This window comes from Perca flavescens, chromosome 12 (assembly GCF_004354835.1).
Source record: "Perca flavescens isolate YP-PL-M2 chromosome 12, PFLA_1.0, whole genome shotgun sequence".
Lineage (NCBI taxonomy): Eukaryota > Metazoa > Chordata > Actinopteri > Perciformes > Percidae > Perca > Perca flavescens.
The window spans coordinates 29,494,352-29,515,386 of record NC_041342.1 but is presented as its reverse complement, the minus strand read 5'-3'; the positions used below and the strand labels follow the sequence as shown (position 1 = coordinate 29,515,386).

Below are 21,035 nucleotides of genomic sequence, written 5' to 3'. Positions count from 1 at the left end.
CTGTTCCTGGTCATTTGTTTTGCTTTACACTTTTCATACTTTCATCCATCGCCCATATTCCATTTGGTATTAACCTGCAATCTATATCTGGACATGTTATCTGGATGTGAGCGTCTGATCACCGGCCTTTACATTTACCTGGTATTAATTGTCCCTGAAGCTATGGTTTCATACGGGCAACAAAAGATGAATGGTGCCTCTCATTCAAATGCTCACACACTACTGCTCACACTACAGAACACTGACAATATCATTTTTACAACACTGGAAATAACATGTTTGAAAATTGTTTGATGTCTCACACTAAATTGACAGAATGGAGTAGCAGTTTCCGAAGGAACACTTAAATTTTTCTTCTCTTGGTCGGTGAATGAAGTTAAAGAGTCTAATCTGCCAGACACACAGGACCAAGACCTGTTGATCCATAAACCAATCAATTAATGTTTTGTTTTTTTAATTACTTTGAGTTTGGGAATAACACACTGGAGTTTCCTGGGGGTAACAAAATAATGGCAGCACATTTGTAGTAGTACCGTATTTGAAGGCCATTAGTAAGTTGTCAGTTATGCAAAACACTTCTACACTTAACACAGACACTGCACTGACCATAGATCATCAATGTGCTATTAATAGTAAATGTGATAAGACGGGTAAAACCTCAACTCAGGGAATAACTGCAGAACAATATTTCTGGGACATTCTGCCGTCCCATTTCAGTTTCCGCTCATATTATAACCTGAACAATATTACAATAGTTTATGGTTATGCAAATGCTGAGCCAAGATTAAACTATTATTTAGAAAAGCTACTTAAAACCAAGGCAAAAGCTCAGGTTTGCTGAGCATGATTTACACAGAGAAACAATAGTTTGTCCAACATGTTTACATTTGACTAAAATACAGTCTGAGTTCAGACGCAGGCTGCCCTTCATCGGTCTTTACACTTTATTTGTGTATACGAGAGTATAGAGACAAACAGCATTAGCTGGAATGAAATAAGTCATGCACACTTTGTGTTGTGTCACAAGCAAAAAATTGTACCCAATCAATACTTAATTGACCAAAGAAAACAGCATAAAGCTGCTGGATGTCGAAATAACTTGACATGATTAACTTAATTTTTATGTTTTAGGTGCGTGGTTCATACTAAACTGTAAGCACTGCTGTTCTGATGTAAGTGATCTTAGAGTAGGGAAATTCAGGTCTCCTGAACAGTCCCTCATCCAGGCCTAGTGGGGACAACACGAGGCTCCAACACTGGACTGGCAAAAGAGGATTTTGTGGGAAATGTGTACGGGAATTAGTGGCACATCTAGCCACTAATGACATTTCTTGCTATTTCCTAATCTTTCCTCTAGCCACCATTCAGAGGATCAGGGCAGCACAAATAGCTTGAACCTCATCACCTCTCACACCAACAGCGGCTACAACAACTCAACAACAAAGATCCCAATGACTGGTCTGCTTAATTAAAATATCCCTGTCCCTTTTAGATATACAATATTATTAATAAACTGACCTTTTGGAATGTTTTCCTACTTTCTGTGTGCCGACATGAACAAATGGTTTATTTCGAACAACATAGAAAAAAATAAACCAAAAACCTTGAAATACAAGACACAAAAATAATATATGAAAAAAGCAAAAGCAAAAAATAAACTAAATAAATAAATACTCTTGTCCAAAAGGAAGTAGGAGGAAGCAAAATGCTTTTTGGGTCTTACCCTTTTTGAAATGTCCATACCTTTACATCTTAAATTAGAAAAATAACCCTCATCAAAGTGTTTTCAATCTATCGTTTCTCAATATCCAACCATATAAACCTATAACTGAAAATATTGTCAAAAATCCCCAAAAAAACATTTGCCGATCAATCAGTTGGTTAAGTTACTATTCCATCATTTCCTTAATTAAATAATTTATTTATGTAACATCCTTAAGCTACCGTCTATAAAGTATATTTGTCAAGCACAATTCAATTGTAAATAGATGATATATTTTTTCCCAGGATGACAGCTAAGCCATCAAAAAACCAACAACTTCATCCATGTTTGATATTCCTCCCTATTTACTATCCAGTTCACTAGATTCTTTCTCCCAGTTCATTATATATTCATAAACCAGTGTTTCCTCTATGTTGATTTGACCGTGGCAGCCCCCCACGGTATCAGAAATAGGGCTGCATTGTTAGAGTGCATGTCTGAGAATAGTGCGGATACTTCACTTGGCAGAAAAAAGGAGAAAGGAAAAAGAGACGCTGTCCGGATGATAAGCCAGTTGAGATGGTGTGTGTACGTCCTTGAGAACTGTAATTCGTATAACTTACGTTGTCAGTTCATTTAAGCCTGGTCTTGCAAATTTAAGTTAAGTTAGCTGGTGATTTTCGTTGTTTGTGTTCTTCACCTGCTAGCTAAAATCGCACGTGGCTGTTGATTCAATATAATAGCGATTGCTCAACGCCCTCGCTCACATTTGTATTGTAGGTGCATTATTTACATGCTGAAGTAGTTACACTGCATTAAGATAATTACATTACATACATTAATAGTGGGTTTATTGTTATTTGCTACAGAATGCTTAGCCTAGATGTCAAGATCAAAGTTGGCCTATATAGTAACTCAAAAAATACAGTTCAATCACAACTGAAAGTATGCCTCATTGTGTGTGTGAATAGAGGTGAATAAATATATTTGTTTGTCTGGCAGCGAAGTGTCAGTTCTGTTTCAATCCTAAAGGAAACACTGTAAACGTATTGAACGTATTGTTTAAAATCTGCGATTTGAAATCAGTGTGGCCAGGATGGACTTCTGAGCAGATCGGGGGGATGTAGTACTAACTCTTCTCACATCTGCAGTATGTAGGCCTACTCCCCGACACCTGGGTCCCCCTGTAATGGTATCAACAGAACATTAAGCATCTCTTGATCCACAGTTATGACACCAAATAAACGTTAGGCTGCGGGGGCTCCGGCACAGCGAAGAAAAGGGACTTATTAATGATTAATGAGGGTCAACTGTTTGAGCATCTCCACGAGCAAAGACGCTTTTACAACCAACCGTTTTTATGTGCATCTTGTATCGGGGGGGGCATTTCATGTACATAAACAATCAGTTATAATCCAAATGGTGTAATATCAACGATTAATCATTTAGATATTCAATAAAGCAAGCCATTCGAAACTATAAAAAGAATAGTGGTGCGTAAGCAAGCTATAGAACGCCCACTAAATCAAATATATGGCTTTAGAATTATCTTTAATTATTTTTTATGGGTGGTGATGAGTTGGTGTGTTGGTGTCCCAAGGACACTTGGACGACTGCTCCGGACTGCCTATAACTCATCTCAAGTGTCTCCTAACATCAGCCATATAAACTCCGTAGAAACCCTGTCCCCAGTGTTGGCTGGTCGTTAACTGCTCCCCCGTCTGTAACCTCACATCATTACCTCATTTAACCCATAAAACCAGCTGCTCGTAAAGCTGACAGGGATCACACACTGCTGATGCTCTCTGTTCTCTGAAGAATGCCTACATTTAAAGCAAATTATTTCAGCAGGGAATACGAAATAAGTCCTGGAACATTTTAAAGACAATTCTTTTTCGGTGCTTCAAAGCCATCTACACATGATCCGCGGTAAAAACCTCTCTGCGCTGGCTGTGCCATTGTTTTCTTACGGGGAAAGTGGTGGAGACAAGTCGGAGGAAGCGCTACCCTTAGTGTGGCGCAATGCTTGAAGTTGCTGCTAAACTCCTCGTTGCCCCAGACCTTTCAAGGCGCAACCAAAGCCAGAAGCAATGATGACGTATACTAGGGGAGGGAATCACAGGTTACCTCACAATACAAGACACGATGTATGGCTTACAATACCTATAATATCACGATACAGAAATTCTGCAAACATTTCTAACGTAAACCTGCGCTGTGCTTTGCCTCTCTGCCTGCAATATGCTCTGTGCCACACCTTGCCGTTTTACCTCTGATCATGTGTAGGCGTAGCCTGACAAGCCAGACACACATCAAGATGTAGGGTCTGGGAATTCACCATTGACAGGGCTCAATCCAAGGGGCGGGATTAACGGTTGTCTTTCAAATTCCCTCTGCACGCAATAGGATAGCGCTACAACCAGGCAGAGCAACGCAAGTTGATAGATTAAACTTTTGCCGTAGTTTCCCCTCTACTCTGGATGGAAACAAACTGTTGTTGGTTTTGTGGTTCTATTCTATGTGAATTCACGAGATCTCGTGGGTCCTCGTGACTTCAGCTGTCAGTAATGGACGCAGCCGTTCCGCAACAAATCCGGACCTGGTGGGCATTGACGGACGGTGGAGCACGGAGCCGTTCCGCAACCAGTGGAAATTAGGAGTAACTCCAAGTCTTCCAGAGTCGCGGCCAAAGCCGATTCGGAAGACCTCTGTTCGCCAGCAGCAGCAGCCATCTTCTTTGTTTTCAAGTAGCAGGGAATTCACGCAGAACCGTCGCAACTCTGTCATCATTATGTTAAGCCCGCACACGGACTCTATTCACAATGCGATTGGCCTGACTAGAGTTTGTTTTTTCCAGCTCGCAAGCTGGAAGCTAGGGTGCGTCTAGATTTCTAGGCTAGTGTAGAACTCTCAAATGATGTCTTATGCACAGAATCTATATCTGTGTGGTGCTGCAATGGGTTTTTCCTGAACTCTCCGTCAAACTGGGAGTTCAGTGGCCTGACATCACTGGCAGTCAAGGCAGTACTTACCTAAGCTGCCTTTAGCTGCCCTTCTGTCTGACTTCACTGCCAGACATGCACCATACACACACGGCTGCTTAATTGATGACATCACATAAAAGCTTTAGTCCGCTGAAGTTGGCATCTAGTTTAATATCCTAAGTGCCCTGGCTCATCTCACAAACTCCCAGAGGTGCCATCCCAGAGATTCAGTCAATATAGGCTGATGGACGTCTCTGCTCTCCCTCAATGTCCAAATATACGTCAGACTGAGAATCCAGGGCTTCTTCTGTCATTACCTATTATAAAGTATACATCGCTGGTTTCTTTTTATTTAGATATTTAAGGATAAAAGCACCTGCAGGAGCAGCATGTTTTTGCCAATGAGCAGATCCAGTCCCACAGCAGTCTGAAACAGGGCAGTTAGGAATAAGATCAAAGTACAGCTTATTATTTTACAAACTAGCCTACTATTATTTCTATTTTTGGTAATCACATTGTGACTAATCTGTATCAAATTAATTAATACTTATTGAATGAATACTGCAAACATATATCATTAATATCAATTCAATTTTAACTCAAACACTGCAGTAACATCTATGTCCTCTTCTACTTGTGTATTGTATACTTTGTTATTGTATAGGCTACTGTATATTGTTACTTGTAATGCTCCGTTTCTGTTACCTGCCTAGGAACTACGTAGCTATGTAAATTAGCATTCTTGCTAACTCTGGGCATGTTTACATTTACATCTTGTATTTTATATTGATGTTCATTAACGTGCTGTGTCCCTGTGTGTTTTTTTTTTTTTAACAGATTCTACCACTTGCACCACTGCCAGTTAGTGGGGTTTACAAGCAATTATCTCTCTTTCTCTTTAAACTGTACCAATTAGCCTTAAAGCTGCTATCCGTAATGCTTCGCTGTATTTATTACCGGTAATCGTTAATTTCTATGTGGCGTCTAAAAACACACAGGCGGCACCGGCGCCGCCCGCAAAATTACGAATCCCACTATGGCCACGCCAAGACCCGCCCTACGAAGCAGCTTGATTGGTTGGGGTTAGGCATTTCACCTCGTAGGGTTAGGGGATTGGTCAGGGTATGGACGCCTGGCCAATAATAGTGTGTGAATGCTATTGAAGGGCGGGTCTTGGCGTGGGATTCGTAATATGACCAATTAGACCCCGTGTCTCTGGTAATATCCCAATGGTAATATCGCGCGGCACCGCATTTTATATGGCACCGCCCAGCAGGAAAGGCGCGCGGCGTCCCGTTGCTATGGCAACTTAGAAGGGAAGGCACAACAGTGCTTCAATCATGTCTACCTCTATGGCAAAAGAAGAAAGAAAGAAAAGACGTACTCTGGTTCTAAGGCCGTAAGTTGACATTTCTTCACTCATTTTGTCAACATGCTTATGTAAGGTTCCATGGTCACTCCATTATTTTAATATCATTTGGCAGTCAAAAACTAAAAGTTTTTCAAACAAGAACTCCGTTTCCCTGGTAACACCTGAGGGTTTGACTAACGGCATTACCTGGAACAATAATTTCCATCCCATAAGGTTTTAATGCAATGGAAACAATGTTCACTGCTCCAGTAAACAGGACGGACCTAAGATAACGTTACGTCCTGAGACGGGTAGCTATATGGCAGCAGCCCTGGAGCTTCCCGTATCATACAGTCTTGGCTCAGCTAACGTTACGAGCTACACGTTAACCAGCGAACGTTATGCTAGCGAGAGTCAAAGTGAATAACATTGTGTTTGGTTGACAAACAGCAAATGTAATTTGAATGCATGTTTAACAACAAGATAAGCTAGCTATATATACATATCAATACTTTCACCAACAAATTATACGCCATGTGTAACATTATTGTTGGACGTGAGCTGAACAGCTAGCTAGCTAAGTGAGACAAAAAAGTCAGTTCAGAGAGGGTCAGTGTAACGTTACCTTACTTCTTGCAGCTTGTGTGGTCAGGGCTAGAGGCACTCGGTATTTCCTTTTAATGTAGCGTTAGCGTATTAATTTAGAACGATAAAGTTAAACAGAGCGTTTCACCGAAACTACTTAGGACACCCTGGAGCCAATCAGAATCGAGTATTCACCCAGCATCTGAACTGGACCAAAAAAGGTGCGCATGCAGTACCCTAATTCAGCAGTTCCATGACATGATGATCACGTGTGTCTTAGATATATAAATATTCATACGTATATGTTGTAGGCAGGGTCCAAAATTAGCACCATTTACCAGAAAAATTGGCTTTCCCCAATAAATGATATATAGCATATTTTGGTATAAATATCAGCCTATAAATAATACTATAATAATATAAAACAATTAGAAGTAAAGGTCCTCAAAAATCAGAAATGCCTCAGTACTGGTGAGTACAGGCCTATTTCAGGCCCTGCATAATGCAAATACTGTATTTAACGAACTGGAGCCCTGCCAACTGTAATACTAATGTTTTATTTTGCTGTTTCCTAGCTCTTCTCGAACAATAAATATTTCAGTGTCAGGCATACACGGAGTCAACCAAAGTACAAGAGACATAAACAGCATCGTCGGTTCCCCGAGCAGGAAAAGTTTCAGCCTGTGCGGTGGCAGCAAAGTTCTGGAGAAGAGCTCCATTCAAACTCAGAGACAAGCTGTTCGGGTAACTTACACTAACAGGCTACAAGTATTACCTCAGTGCCCCATTCCTTCTATATTTGTTGGAGCAGTAAGCTAATATAGCAGTCATATTGGAGATACGTAGCTAATTGTTCTCCTGTTTGCAGGTGTTTGATGATGAAGGCAATGACGTCACTCCTCAGCCGCTGCAGCATGCAGATCCAGCAGCTGCGCAGGCCAAAGCCAGCAGGTTGTTTCTGGATGAACTGTCCGCTGGATCTGCATCAGATCAGACGACAGCCACCGGGAGCTTTGCTATGCCTTTCTCCAGGTACCACCACTCATTGTTATACACCATCTAGTCTATATCAACGACGTTTCATTTCTGGGATTGTTCAGGTGCCGCCAGAAATTCCGCCAGATGTCCCCTCATTTCGGCCGGATGTCCGTCAACTTCCGCTTTCTTCGTGTTGGCATTCTAAACTCTGGTGGATTTGTGAGGACTATGGTTAACTGCTCCTCAGATCTCTGCAGGGTAAATCCAGACAGCTAGCTAGACTATCTGTCCAGTTACTCCATCCTACGCTTAGCACCGCCTAAGACGATTGTGATTGGTTTAAAGAAATGCCAATAAACCAGAGCACATTTTTCTCCCATCCCGGAATGCTGTGTGGACTAGCCAGACCCTCCTCCGCAGCACTGTGGAGGAAGGTCTGGCAATGCAAGACTATACACCAGCTGATCTGACTGTCAAACAGCTGGAGCTGATCCGTGACATTGCGGTGTGTGGGATCCTCGGGTTTAGGAAAAGTTTGTTAGACATATGCTTGTTTACCACAGGTGGCTTTATTAAATATGAATCAACAATGAATCAATGAAATTGCATTTTGTTATTCCAGTGTATGAGTTCTTGATAAGAGAGATGATGGGCATGAAAATAATCATTTTATCTTTAGTGTTGTCATCGTATTTTGTGCCTTTGTTGCCACGCATTTTCACCTTGTAAAAATGTACTCTGACATTGTTTTCCAGGTCAATATTAGGAAGCAGCAGAATATCCAGCCAGTCTACCATAGAGTCGATGAATGAGGAGATTGAGGATACATTTTCCAAACGGGACATGCCCATCAACTTCCCAGGTTCATCACATTAATTCTAAAATACATATATAATATAGCAGATATCTGTGGTATTTGGTACAATTTTTGTTTCATATCTTTTGTTCGCTGCCAGATGTGCAGAGGAAAAGAGACACTGTGAAAGAACAGGTGACAGAAGACATGTTGAAAGAGGTCATAGATCTCTACATCTCTGAGACAGACAGCATTTCACTGCTGGACATACCCAGCACCTTTGTGTCAGTGGACGCCAATGACGCAGAAGCTATCATGTGAGTGAAGTACTCTACTTTTTTTTTTTCCAACTGATTGAAAAGCCGAATACACATGGGAGAGACACACCACTCCTAATCTTTTAAAACTGCAAAAAAAAAGACAGAGATGTCTTTTTCTTTGGAACTGAGGCACACATTAATACAGTATCTGACTGGGGAATAAAAGTGAATTTTAGATGTTGGGAAGGGCGTAACTTTGGGTTCAACATTGGGGGGGGGTTTGAGATCTCCACTTTTAAGCAAAATTGAAATTTTGAGCATATCAAACACTTAATTTCTGGTGATTTTCTTCTGCAACAATTTGTGACTTTTCTGCATCAATTTATGGTGCAAATGTAATTATTAGATATTTGGGGGGATTGCAATGGCCACTTTTGATTATTGGAGGGGGGGGTGGGGGGGGATGGGGGTGTGTTGTCTGTTGGTCATTAATCAAAAGATGTATTTTCTTCTTTGGTTTTAACCAGCTGGTGTCATCTTCCCCTTGTTTGTTTTTTTTACAGGGAGAGAAACAATCAGTATGCTGAGGTTTGCAGGAGCAGAATGAACAACGATAAGTATGTGGATCAATCAGTGCAGACGATGAATGGAGCAACTAAAAACAAACAGGTCCAGAGCGACAGCATTGTCATGATGGACAAAGGTTAGGCTCAGTATTTCCCTTTTGGAGCTTGCAAAGCTAACGCTGCATCAATAAATATTTCTTATGGTGACTTGGGGGGCAGTGGAACAAGCAGAAAACACAACATTCACAAATAAATATATATAGTGTACAAGAAGCCAACGACAGTTACCTATTTAAACAATATTGACTCTCCTTTTAGCTCGGTTTTGCGCAGTGGTGGAATGTACTAATTTACTCAAGTACTGTACTTAAGTACACATTTGAGGTACTTGCACTTGAGTCTTTTCTTTTAATGCCACGTTCTAGTTCTACTCCGCTACATTTCAGAGAGAAATATTGTACTTTATTAACCAGACTAGTTAGTTACCAATTAAGATTTTTGCACACAAAACACATGTAGTTTATAAAATACGTTTTATTATAAATTAAACTACCTAATAATATACATGCCTACAAGTAAACCTAAGATGATTAGCTTATTAATAAACACGTAGTTGATTGACAGAACTGTGTGTCCAGTTTCTAAAATGTGAGGATTTTTCTGCATTGAGTACTTTTACTTATATTTTAAGTACCTTTTCCTAATGAGGATTACAGACAGGACTTTTACTTGTAAAGAGTAATTTTACAGTGTGGTATTACTACTTTTACTTAAGGAAAGGATCTGAATACTTCTTCATCCAATGGTTTTGGGCTCCGTCATTTCCTAAAAATAACATCTGGCTCTTTAGCTCATGTTCCCCAGCCAGTCTCTAACTGTGTCTGCTGTTTGGTACTGGGCAGGTAGTGGGATTATCTGAGCTTTTATAACTGAAACAGCTACCTGTTGTTGCTGGATACGAGGCAGACAAGGGTGGGGGAGGGGGGGGGGGTTGTTATAGGAAAAAACTAAACAAAGACAATTAAAACAATGACTTAAAATCGTCAGGGGGATACAAATTCCTGCTGCCAGTTTCACACTATTCCATTCACGGACATTTGTTGGCGGTAACACGCAAAAAATTAGGGCTGGGTGATATGACATATATATATTCAATAATGTTGAAATATACTGCAATGATCAATAAGACTGAATTTAACAAGGAATGTGGTGATGAATATAACTTCCATGCCCACAGCCACGACTGTTACCAGCTGGGATGTGTATGATGCTTTGATCAGCCCTGAGCAGGGCGAAAAGCTGTGCAGCTCTGAACTGGGGAGGGCTCAGTGTCCCGAGGCTGCTGTGGACAGTGGCAGAGGTGCAGAGAGGAGCGTGTCAGTGGGCAGCACAGCCAGCACAGGTAACAATGCTTCAGGCCTGGGGTTTTATCGCCTGTAACGTCCCTCCTTGCATGTATAATTTTGTTGTGTTTCTCCTCAGCCAGCGCTGCCAGCTCATTGAAAGAAGTGGAGCCGCTTGGGAACAGTTTAAACGCTGAGTCAGACTTGCAGCTGATCATGCTGTCAGAGAAATTCCAACACTGCTTACTAGTGATGGAGAGGAGCATTCTGGGAAACATTTTCCAACCCCAGCTGGCTGCTTACAGACAGCTGCCCGTAATAGAAGGTAAAGTCAGCTCATTATCACATGGGAGGCATTTCTTTTTTTTTTCATTTCAAAAGCGCTGATACACTACTAGTGCTAATGCAGATGAATCAGGATGCTTCCTGGACACACGCAGGGGCGTAGCACAACATTCTGGGCCTTGTAGAGAGGAATTTTCTATGGACCCCTCCCCACATCCACAGCTATTCATTCTAGCATCTTTTTGGGGCCCTGGGTACTCAGTCCTTTTTTCCCCCAGTCCGACGCCCCTGGACACGTGTTGCCGCCCAGTTATTGGTCAGGTCAGATAAAATGTTAATGGATACTCAGGGTTAAGGTTTTCTTTTTGTTTTTTTTACTTGCAAGTGAAAAACAATTCTGCTTGCCGAAAGTCAGTTTTTATTGGCCAGTATGCAAATAAATTTTTATTTGTGGTTTAAAATGACAACAAAGACTCAAGTAAATTGCTATATTGAATTTACAATGTTCATACTGAAAGTGTAGGCAATTATTTAAAAAAAAACAACTATGAAATGTAATAGCAATAATTAACTTACCGGAGAGACAGTGAATCCTGTCTGTAATTTGTTTGACCGCATGCATTTTTAGGTACCCTTCTCTCTACTATGTCATAGAGTTTGAACATTTCTTATTTGCTTTAGCTCGTACGCAGCCATCATTTTCCTATCCTTCTAACAAGACAGCCGCCAGTCACACGTGTCGCTAGCACCAACTCAATTTTGACCAACGGCACGTTTAAATATAATTATTCAACAAGCATTCTCTGTTGAGGGCAATGGAACGATAACATAATTTATGATTAAAAAACCTTGTGATTAAAAAATGATTGAAAACTTTTTTTTTGTATCCCTTTTCTGTTCATGTTATATTTACTTGCCCAGAGTGGCCTTGCCCTGGGCCATTGGGCAACCCTTATTGTTGAACCCTGATACTAATGGATAAAAATGTAACCATTTGAATGAAAAGGTGGGTATAAATGCCATGATTGTGTCAGATCCAGACAGTCCGGTGAAGCCTGGGATGGGGGAGCAGAGGGAGGAGGATGCAGAGAGCCCCAGATCTCCGGCCGTGGAGCGTCTCTGGGCTTTCAGCTGCGAGCTCAGCCGAGGGAGCAGCGTCAGCAGCATGGCCTGGAACAAGAAGAACCCGGTAACACAGACACATCTGCTGCGGTCGGCAAAAAAAAAAAAAACTACTGCTCCTGTACACCTGAGTCACTGTCATTTTATCTCCTTTGATGATGTTTTGGAAATGCTTCTGTCAGCCAGTATGGAGCTCAACAGTGAAAATCCCATTCCCATTAGGGCTGCACAATTAATCACAATTTTATTGACATCGCAATATGGACCACTAGTGTAATATCTAATGTGTCAAACCATTCAGAATGAAGTATTGTCGCAATATCAGTCAAAATAATTGCAATTAGATATTTTTCTCATATTGTGCAGCCCTTATTTATATTCTGCATAAAGATTTTGATTATTAGCCATAATGTAAGGTAGACCTACCATGAGTTACGAGATTGTGAAACAAAGGTTTTTGTTTCACAATAATGTTTTATGGTCACGATTCATCTCGCAGCTGGTTGGCTTGTTTCCAGGTTTAAAACTCTTTATTTAAGCATTTTATGAAATAACAATAGAGCAATTGAATGGGGTAACTTATTTCCAGAACCAGAGCTGTTCAAAAAGTCAGCAGTCACCGTTGAGTTCTATTGTAGGATGTCCATTTAATGGTGTTCACTACTTATATATGTAAAATGGGGAAATTGAAATGAAGTGTTAATTATGTTGCTAAGTTGCTAAAAACAAAATATGTCAATTTAAGAATTGTTTCTTTACATCGTCTTACAATAACCCGTACAGTTGCATCCATACTCGTCACCAGTATTTCTGTTGTTTTTTTAATCATGAGTGTAGTAGCCAGGTAGCTAGCTAGAAATGTAGGAAGAGGACATACCCATTCTTAAGCCTGCCTACAAAGCTCTGATCGGTCAATTGTTTCTTCAACCGGAGGAAACAGCACCAGACAATGTTCCGGTTATACTGGACACTCCCCAGAAAATAATGTCCGTAGTTTTCACTGGAACTACTTTCTACCAAAAACATTGTATCTATTAAAAATGTTTCAAAGTTGACAGAAACTGTTCACTTATACAGATTTGCTTGTGCTCTGCTTTTCTCTGCTAGGACCTTCTGGCTGTGGGCTATGGTGAGTTTGGCTCCAGTAACCAGAAACCAGGCCTGGTGTGCTGCTGGTCTCTCAAAAATCACACGGTATGACTTATGTATGTTTTAACCTTTATTTACCTCCATTCACCCGTTTTAAATGGTATCACACCATCCACTGTGCATTACCAGTGGTTATGAGCCTCATACAGTAGGTATGGGTTAGAGGGGGCCTGCTGCACATACTAGTAGGTTCAGAAGGCAGTTATCATCAATTCATATGGTTCATATAGAATTTTAAACTCTGGCCGATTTCTGAGGACTATGGTTACCTGCTCCTCAGATCTCTGCAGGTTAAATCCAGAAAGCTAGCTAGACTATCTGTCCAATCTGAGTTATCTGTTGCACGACTAAAACAACTTTTGAACGTAATCATGTTCCACCGCACCGTGGCTCCGTGCGGAGCTTAGCGCCGCCCAAGACGATTGTGATTGGTTTAAAGAAATGCCAGTAAACCAGAGCACGTTTTTCTCCCATCCCGGGATGCTGTGTGGACTAGCCAGACCCTCCTCCGCAGCGCCGTGGAGGAAGGTCTGACAATGCGAGACTATACTACCATTGACATTTGGTTCCACACAGGACAGGACCGCCGGTCTCTCGGGTGAAAGTCGTGTGTGTGTATGTTTGACTCACCCACCAGCCCAACCTGCCTCTAGCCCTTACGCAGAGTTTTGCTCGCTCTTACGGTGTCATTTTCCGGCGCCGCAGTAAACGTAGAATATTGACGCAGATGGGTGATCAGTTTACCAATGGATGCTAACGGTTGACTGAGCCAACTAGGAGGTAGAGTAGGGCCCTAATGCCTCATATCTTTGGTAGTGATAGAAACCGAAAAAGCCCAATCGGCTAATAACATTAGCGGTACGCAGAATGTCGACTGAGAATTTAGTTCCTGTGTGTGGAGTGCCAGCTGTCTATTCTAATTGTTGTTACGTGTCACCTCTGCAGTGGCCGGAGCGTGTCATCCGCTGTGACAGCGCTGTGACTTCCCTGGATTTCTCGTCCAGTAACCCCAGTCAGCTGGCTGTGGGCATGCAAGATGGCAGTATCGCTATCTACAACGTGAAGAGTCGAGACAACAAGGCCTGTTTCATCAGCAGCAGGTGAGGATTGTGTGTAGACAGTGTAGCTCTTACATCCAACTAATGGTTACTGCTGCTACTAATCACATTAATGCTCTTTACTTCTTTCTTTGTGTGCGTGTGTGTGTGTGTTTATGTGTGCGCGCGCCCAGTGGATGTCCCAACAGGCACTTGGATCCAGTGTGGCAGCTTAGGTGGACCCAACAGGAGTTGAGTCTGACAGGAGAAGAGAAGGTGGAATCTCTGTTTTCTGTGGCGGCAGATGGCAGGATCAGCAAGTGGTTTGTCAGCAACAGTGGCCTCGACTGCATAGGTACTGTACTCAGCACCAGGCGATGCTTTTACCATTGTCAATTCAGCTTAAAGTGCATAGTGATGGACTCTAAGAGTATACATTCATCCAGAAGTAACCAGAATTGTAATGTAACTCATTCACAAAGAGAAACACCTTTCTAACATTTCATTTACAAGTTATCGGACACAAGACCTTTTAGATTCTTTAACTCCAACATGCTCGGAAAATTTAAAGGACAGGGAAACAACAATGCAGTCAATAACAATTCTGTCAATACACCCGATTGTTGTCATATTGGCACTGCAAAGGCAAGAACCAGACAGAGGGACCTAACAAGACTAAATCACAGCTAAACATTTATTATTTAAAAAATTTGAATATGCTAATATTTAAGCTTTTTGAGTGTTATGTCTTTGTTACCTGCTCTAGCTTTTCAAAATGATGTCAAATTTTATTTTATTTTTATGAAAAAGTCTGTCTGTCTGTCTGTCTATAGACCTGATGAAGCTGAAGAAGAGTCATAACACAAAGAAGAGGGCTGGAGGGACCACCACAGGGAAGAAGACAGAAAGTGTTCTGTCAACACTGACTCCTGGTCTGTGCTTTGACTTCCATCCAACAGTAAGTTGGGGGCTTAAAAGCTTTTTTTCTGTGGAAAACTACATACATTTGAACAGTTATCTTTTGTGCTAATGCTCTGGCTGCCAATTAGTGCCGACATTGACAATTTCAATAGTTCTAAGATTGTTTTTTGGACTTTGACTTCTAAATGATTGCAAGCATGCCTCACCCCAGCGTTTCATTGTTTCACCAGGATGCCTGCGTCTACTTGGTTGGCACATGGGAAGGTCTCATCCACAAGTGCTCCTGTTCCAACAGTCAGCAGTTTCTGGAGACGTACAGGAAGCACTTTGTAAGTCCACCAGAATACAAGTCACCACCTCCTTCTGATAAGACTGCTAAAATATTGTACTCCAGTAAAAGTACCAATACTTTGATGAAATATTACTCAAGTACAAGTGAAATTACCTATCTGAAAAAGTACTCAAGTAAAAGTAATAAGTAGTTCATTTAAAATGTACTTTAAGTAAAAGTGACTTAGTTACATTTAAAACTGTAAAACAGGGCGGGGGGGATCTCTCCCTTGTAGTGAAAATAGGACAAGGGGTCATAAATCCCAAACTATTTTGTTTTTAATTAAAGAAAACTCGTATGTATAAAAATGTATAAACAAGTAATTTGCTATAAATCATTAAAACTCTGTTTGAAGTACCAACGCACAAATACTTACCAAAACATGTTTCCGCAGATTAGATGTGGAGTTATTGAATGCTGCCAGTTCAGTCACCTTTGGCAGGTACGGAAGAGGATTAGGGCCACTGGTGAACAATGTATTTGAGGTCTGACTTTATTCTCAGAATTGTGAACTCAAATACATTTTTCACCAGTGGCCCTAATCCTCCTCCGTAGGCAGGCACATCTGGCATTGCATGATGATACTATTGGCCCGCTTGAATTTAAATGAACAGGCTTTCAAATGTAGCCAAGGATTTTTGTCGTTTTGGGCAGCAGAATTCGATGTTTCAGCTAACATTTCTACTGAAACTGTCTCTTAACAGTCCTGAGCCACCTCCACCTCGTTCTCCGTCTCCTACAGAAAGACTTGGCGCCTGGTAGGCAGCCTAGATGCTGATCATTCCTCACTGTTGTGGTTCCGGGCACGGCTTTCGGATTTTACTCCGTAACGGATGGGATTTGTCATGTAGCGAAATACAATACTTCACTCAAAAAGTAATCATGTACATTTTAAATGACCGATTTTAAAAACTACTTGAAAAATACAAAATATACAACAAAACTACTCAATATAGTAATGTGAGTAAATGTATTTCGTTACTTTCCACCTCTGCTGCTTTGAAGCAAAACACAAAAAGACAACAAAATGGAGTCATATTTATGTGTGCCTCATTCCTGACCATTCCCCCCGTAGACAAACAGCCAATCAGAATTGACCTTTAATTCTCCGGTTGATTTTGTGGCACACTTGTTATGCTGTGACGATTTGAGCGAGTGTGTCCAGAGTTTAGTGCGCACAGAGAAGAGGTTGAGAGGGAGGGTTATTATTAGTGATGGTCAAATGAAGCTTCATGAACCATTTTCTTTATTTTCTGAGCTCACTATACAGTCCTTCCAGAAAAATGCTGAGTTTTTTTGTGATTGTTGCGGGCAAAAATCCTTGATTATGCGGCACGTTTTCTTAAAAAATGCGATGGAATATGCGGGATATTTATGCAATTTTATGCGATGAAATTGTGGGAATTTGCAAAAAAAAAAAAAAGTGATTCCCCCAACACCGTGCTTTTCGATGACGTTCACGTTGCGTGATTACGTCACTTCATAACGTTCCCATGGCAACAGGTAAAAATGGCTGCTTTTGTGGCTCACAGGGATTTCTTTAAAATATGTTTCTCATTATTTGAAGCCTTTGGCCACATTTACCATGAACATCTGACATATCTGTAACATTACAGAAATGACAGAAAATACAGAAAAGCATAATATGTCTCTTAAGATTACAAAATGACCTTTTCTCTCATCTCATCTTTCTGTCTCGGACCATTTCAAATCTTACATGTTTCTCGGGTCCCCGCGGTACATTTTTGTTGCAATATTTGTAAAGGTTTCCTGCTAGATGCTAAAATCTAATTGGCTAAAATTAATTCCGTGACCACTTGTTGCTTTGGTTTTCATTTGGGTTGAGAAAATCAGAGAGAAGTTCAGCAACTGTCACGCCTTTGCCCCCTCAGTGTCCTGTGAACCGCGTCACATGGAGTCCGCTCAGTCCAGATGTGTTCCTGAGCTGCTCGGCTGACTGGACCATCCAGCTGTGGAAGCAGGACCACCATAAGCCCGCGTTAGGCTTCACCTCCACCCAGAGAACGGTGTGCGACATCAAGTGGTCCCCGAAGTGGGCGACAGTATTCGGAGCCGTTAATGAGGGACAGCTGGAGATCTGGGACTTGAATTCAAGCGTGTGAGTGAGACTGAGGGGGGAAATCTGTCTGTCTGTCCGCTTGTTTCCCTGATGTCAAAACTAGAGCCGGGTAGCACATTCAATAATTTTCTTTAGGTACAGCCAAATCACCTCCTTAGTATCGAGTATTGAAAAATGCCTTTACATTAAATACCAAATTTCACTACGCCTCAGTGAGCCAATAAGCACGCAGCATGCTTCTACCAAGATCTAATAATGTTTCTGATTGGCTGTGTAGTCTCGCATTGCCAGACCTTCCTCCACAGCGCTGCGGAGGAGGGTCTGCCTAGTCCACACAGCGTTCCGGGATGGGGGGAAAACGTGCTCTGCTTTATTGCCATTTCTTTAAACCAATCACAATCGTCTTGGGTGCTTTGGTGGAACGTGTGCGCTGTAATGTTGTAATTTATATTTGTTAAAATGGATTTTATGATATTGGTATCCAACAAAAAGTATTGTTCAGGAAGCGGTATCAAAGTCACGGTACCAACCTTTTTGGAAGGACACCCATCCCTAGTGAAACCTGTGCCAGGAGTAATCCTGTCTGCCCACGTTGTACACTTGTCTCCTTCAGCTTGGACCCGGTCATCGTGCAGCCTGCTGCCGCTGGTGTGAAGATGAACTGCCTGCTGTTTGCCCCCCAGACAGACTGTGTCCTGGTCGGAGACAGCGATGGACAGGTGACCGTCTACCAGCTGAGGAACCTCTGTGTGGGAGACAGCAGCCAGGTAACACTGAAGGGAAGGGGATTATGCAGCACTGCTGCTGGCGTGGACAGTTGAGACAAATGCTGCAACTGCAGGGAAAATAAATGAATAGATAAATAAATTGTATAAATACATTAAAAAATTAAAAAAAAAAAAAAAACTACTCAGGATGCTGGAGACAGAAGCCCCCTATGTGTTGATTAGGTGTCCTTGCGTGTCCAGAGGCTCAGAGCGAGTTCTAAGCACAGAGACAACGGCTTGTTCTACTGCAGCAGATGGAAGCTGCATGTGCAGTTATAGGGGAAATATGTTGGTTTGTGTTTTATGACCAACTGCAGATGTAGCCCTGAGTGAACGGATTTAATTGTATGTAATCACTCAGTCTTGTATAAAGTACTTGAAAGCAATACTTGAGTAAAAGTACAAGTATCTTACCAGAAAATAACTTTGGTAGAAGTTTATGTCTCCTTTTAGAAGATTACTTGAGAAAAAGTCTTAAAGTATATATAAAAAGACGTACAGAGCCTGCAGCAGGTGCTTCCATGACACAGTCATTCTGCTTCCTCCTCTTCTTTAGTTTTGTTTTTTTTTTTTTTTTTTTTGCTTTTGCAACAAACAGGCATTACGTCACCAACTGGAAAGGAGGGTGCATTATCTTGGCAATTTAGGCGCAATGATTCGCCAAACCTTTTTTTCAGTGTAACAAATTTCTTCTGATTTTATTTATGTAGTAACGAGTAACTAAGAAGCTCCATGTAGTGGAGTAAAAGTATACATTTTATTTTAGGAAATGTAGTGGAGTAAAAGTAAAAGTGTCCGGAAATATAAATAACGAAGTACAGATAAGGTACGCTACTAAATTCTACTTAAGTGCAGTAGTGAAGTATTTGTACTTTCTTACATTACAACATTGCTCACGCTCGCCAGCCGCTGTCCACTCATTCCTGATAATGGACACCTCGTTACAGATTTGTCCCCGAGCAACACCAGAGACGTCCCTACCGGCCTGCGTGGTTGGACAGTGGAAGGAATTCAACACTGTCCACTCCTAATTTAAGTGAACCTTTCCTCTGGAATGTAGCCTTGAGCTAAACATTCAAGCCCAAGGATACATGAAGGGAAAGAAGAAAAAACATGCTGTATCGCTCAGGGAAATAGACTTGACGGGTTTTGTGCAATTGATGAGCTTTTAATTGATCTGACTCAGGGGCAGCTCTAGAAAAATATTTATGGGGTGGTGAGAGGGGGGGCAGGAATTTTTGAGGGGTGGCAACCTATGGCAGACTTATATATATTGAATTTAATCACAGTTTGATGAGAAATAGTATGTACACACTACAAAAGGGCACAGGCTGCCATTTACAAACTCATACAGACAAACTTAATCTCATGTAATCAATGTCTTGCATTTGAGGAGACCATACAATGTGATCTCACTTAATAGGAGATAGAAGTAGGATAGAAGTAAGACGCATTATCACAGGAAAGGCATTAAGGTAAGACACAGGTGATGAGTGGCAGATGTGTGAGAGGGGAAGCAAACTGACTGCAGTCGGACATTAGAGATTTGCGCTCGTTAATTGTCAAATTGGCCATTACTTTTAATTCGTTGGGGTGGCAAGGCTTTCTTTTAGGGTGGCATTTGCCACCCTGGTAGATCCGCCCCTGATCTGACTGTATTATCACCCCATGTAATCCTTGGCTGTCTGTGCTAATGTGCATCAGCTGGGAGGCATTTGATGCAGTTTGGAAGTCAGTCAGGGATACGCAGATGCTCGGCTCACATGACAACTCAAAGCGTCTCTCTCTGGATCTTGTCTTTCAGGTGGATATTCTGGAGGGCATCCTCCGCTCTGCGGCTCCTGGATAGCTTTAAGAAACCGACGGATGTATACCCAAGCCATTTGGGTTTCTGTCTGAAAGAAAGATGTAAATCAGTAGACCTACAGTGCATTTTGGCAACGGTCATTACTGTACATTTGAGATAGCATGAGACTTAACATCATGGTAACTGAGTTTGTCAAGAGTTCAAGCTTTAAGGCAAGGGAAATAATAAATCATGTCATTTTATTTGAATTCAACTTAATTGTTCGTCCAAAGAAGCACAGAAGCGTGCACACACACACAGTTACAGTAGAACATAAAATCCTCAGATTCACCAGGATAATGCCAAGGATTTACCTCCGTGTCCGGGGAACTACAGAAGACCACGCACGTTACCACTGCGGAAATACATTTTACATAAAAAAATAAATAAAATACTGATAATATTTCAGTCTTAAAGCTGGGACCTGGAAGATTTTCATTTAAATAAATGCATGATCGCAATATTTACATTTGCAGTAGTATAAACTGGGGATCTGTGGTGATGCTGCATTACAGTTTTTTACCTTTTAAATGGATCTATGCACACAATTCTGAAAACTTGAAGCTTGTGTATCAACAGCAGGACTCCAGACCATAGAAATAAAATGATTCATTGGATTTCTATGCTCCAGATTGTTAAACTCTCAGCACAGGTCTATTTTCACTCAAACTAAGCTTCTAAAATCAACCGGAAATCTTACAGATTGCCAGTTTAATCATCCTATCATCCTTGTGTATACAGAGCTGTTGACAGATTCCTGTGCATGATGAAGTGCTCCACTTTACCTTCCTGATGAGGAAGGCTTTAGAACTCAGAGATACAGGGACCCCTTGTGGCCAGATTTGATACAACAGAAAATTGAGTAATACTGCCTTTACATAGCCTAAATATTTAGTAGTGGAAAGTAACTAAAAACATTTACTAAACTACAA

At 41.3% G+C, this 21,035-nt stretch overlaps 1 protein-coding gene across 3 annotated transcripts; it reads left to right on the top strand.

The window, feature by feature from the left end:
* Positions 1 to 5,922: 5,922 nt before the first annotated feature.
* On the top strand, positions 5,923 to 20,306 carry LOC114565469 (WD repeat-containing protein 78). Of its 3 annotated transcripts, none has more exons than XM_028593533.1 (17): positions 5,923 to 6,085; positions 7,198 to 7,366; positions 7,491 to 7,654; positions 8,356 to 8,462; positions 8,557 to 8,713; positions 9,220 to 9,359; positions 10,460 to 10,624; positions 10,705 to 10,890; positions 11,885 to 12,039; positions 13,080 to 13,166; positions 14,067 to 14,221; positions 14,353 to 14,513; positions 14,992 to 15,116; positions 15,310 to 15,408; positions 17,303 to 17,529; positions 18,104 to 18,257; positions 20,062 to 20,306. In XM_028593533.1, exons 1-17 carry the CDS (start codon positions 6,027 to 6,029, stop codon positions 20,104 to 20,106), a joined length of 2,355 nt encoding a protein of 784 aa, XP_028449334.1. In that variant the 5' UTR covers positions 5,923 to 6,026; the 3' UTR covers positions 20,107 to 20,306. The 3 variants fall into 3 exon arrangements, with proteins under 3 accessions (XP_028449334.1, XP_028449336.1, XP_028449335.1); XM_028593534.1 differs by lacking the exon at positions 5,923 to 6,085 and adding an exon at positions 6,986 to 7,093; XM_028593535.1 differs by lacking the exon at positions 17,303 to 17,529.
* The last annotated feature ends 729 nt before the right edge of the window (positions 20,307 to 21,035 follow it).

Coding starts and splice junctions, on each gene's coding strand:
- LOC114565469 (XM_028593533.1), top strand. CDS start 6,027: ATGTCTACCTCTATGGCAAAAGAAGAAAGAAAGAAAAGACGTACTCTG. Junction 6,086..7,197: donor CGTACTCTGGTTCTAAGGCC/GTAAGTTGACAT, acceptor GCTGTTTCCTAG/CTCTTCTCGAACAATAAATA. Junction 17,530..18,103: donor TGGGACTTGAATTCAAGCGT/GTGAGTGAGACT, acceptor TGTCTCCTTCAG/CTTGGACCCGGTCATCGTGC.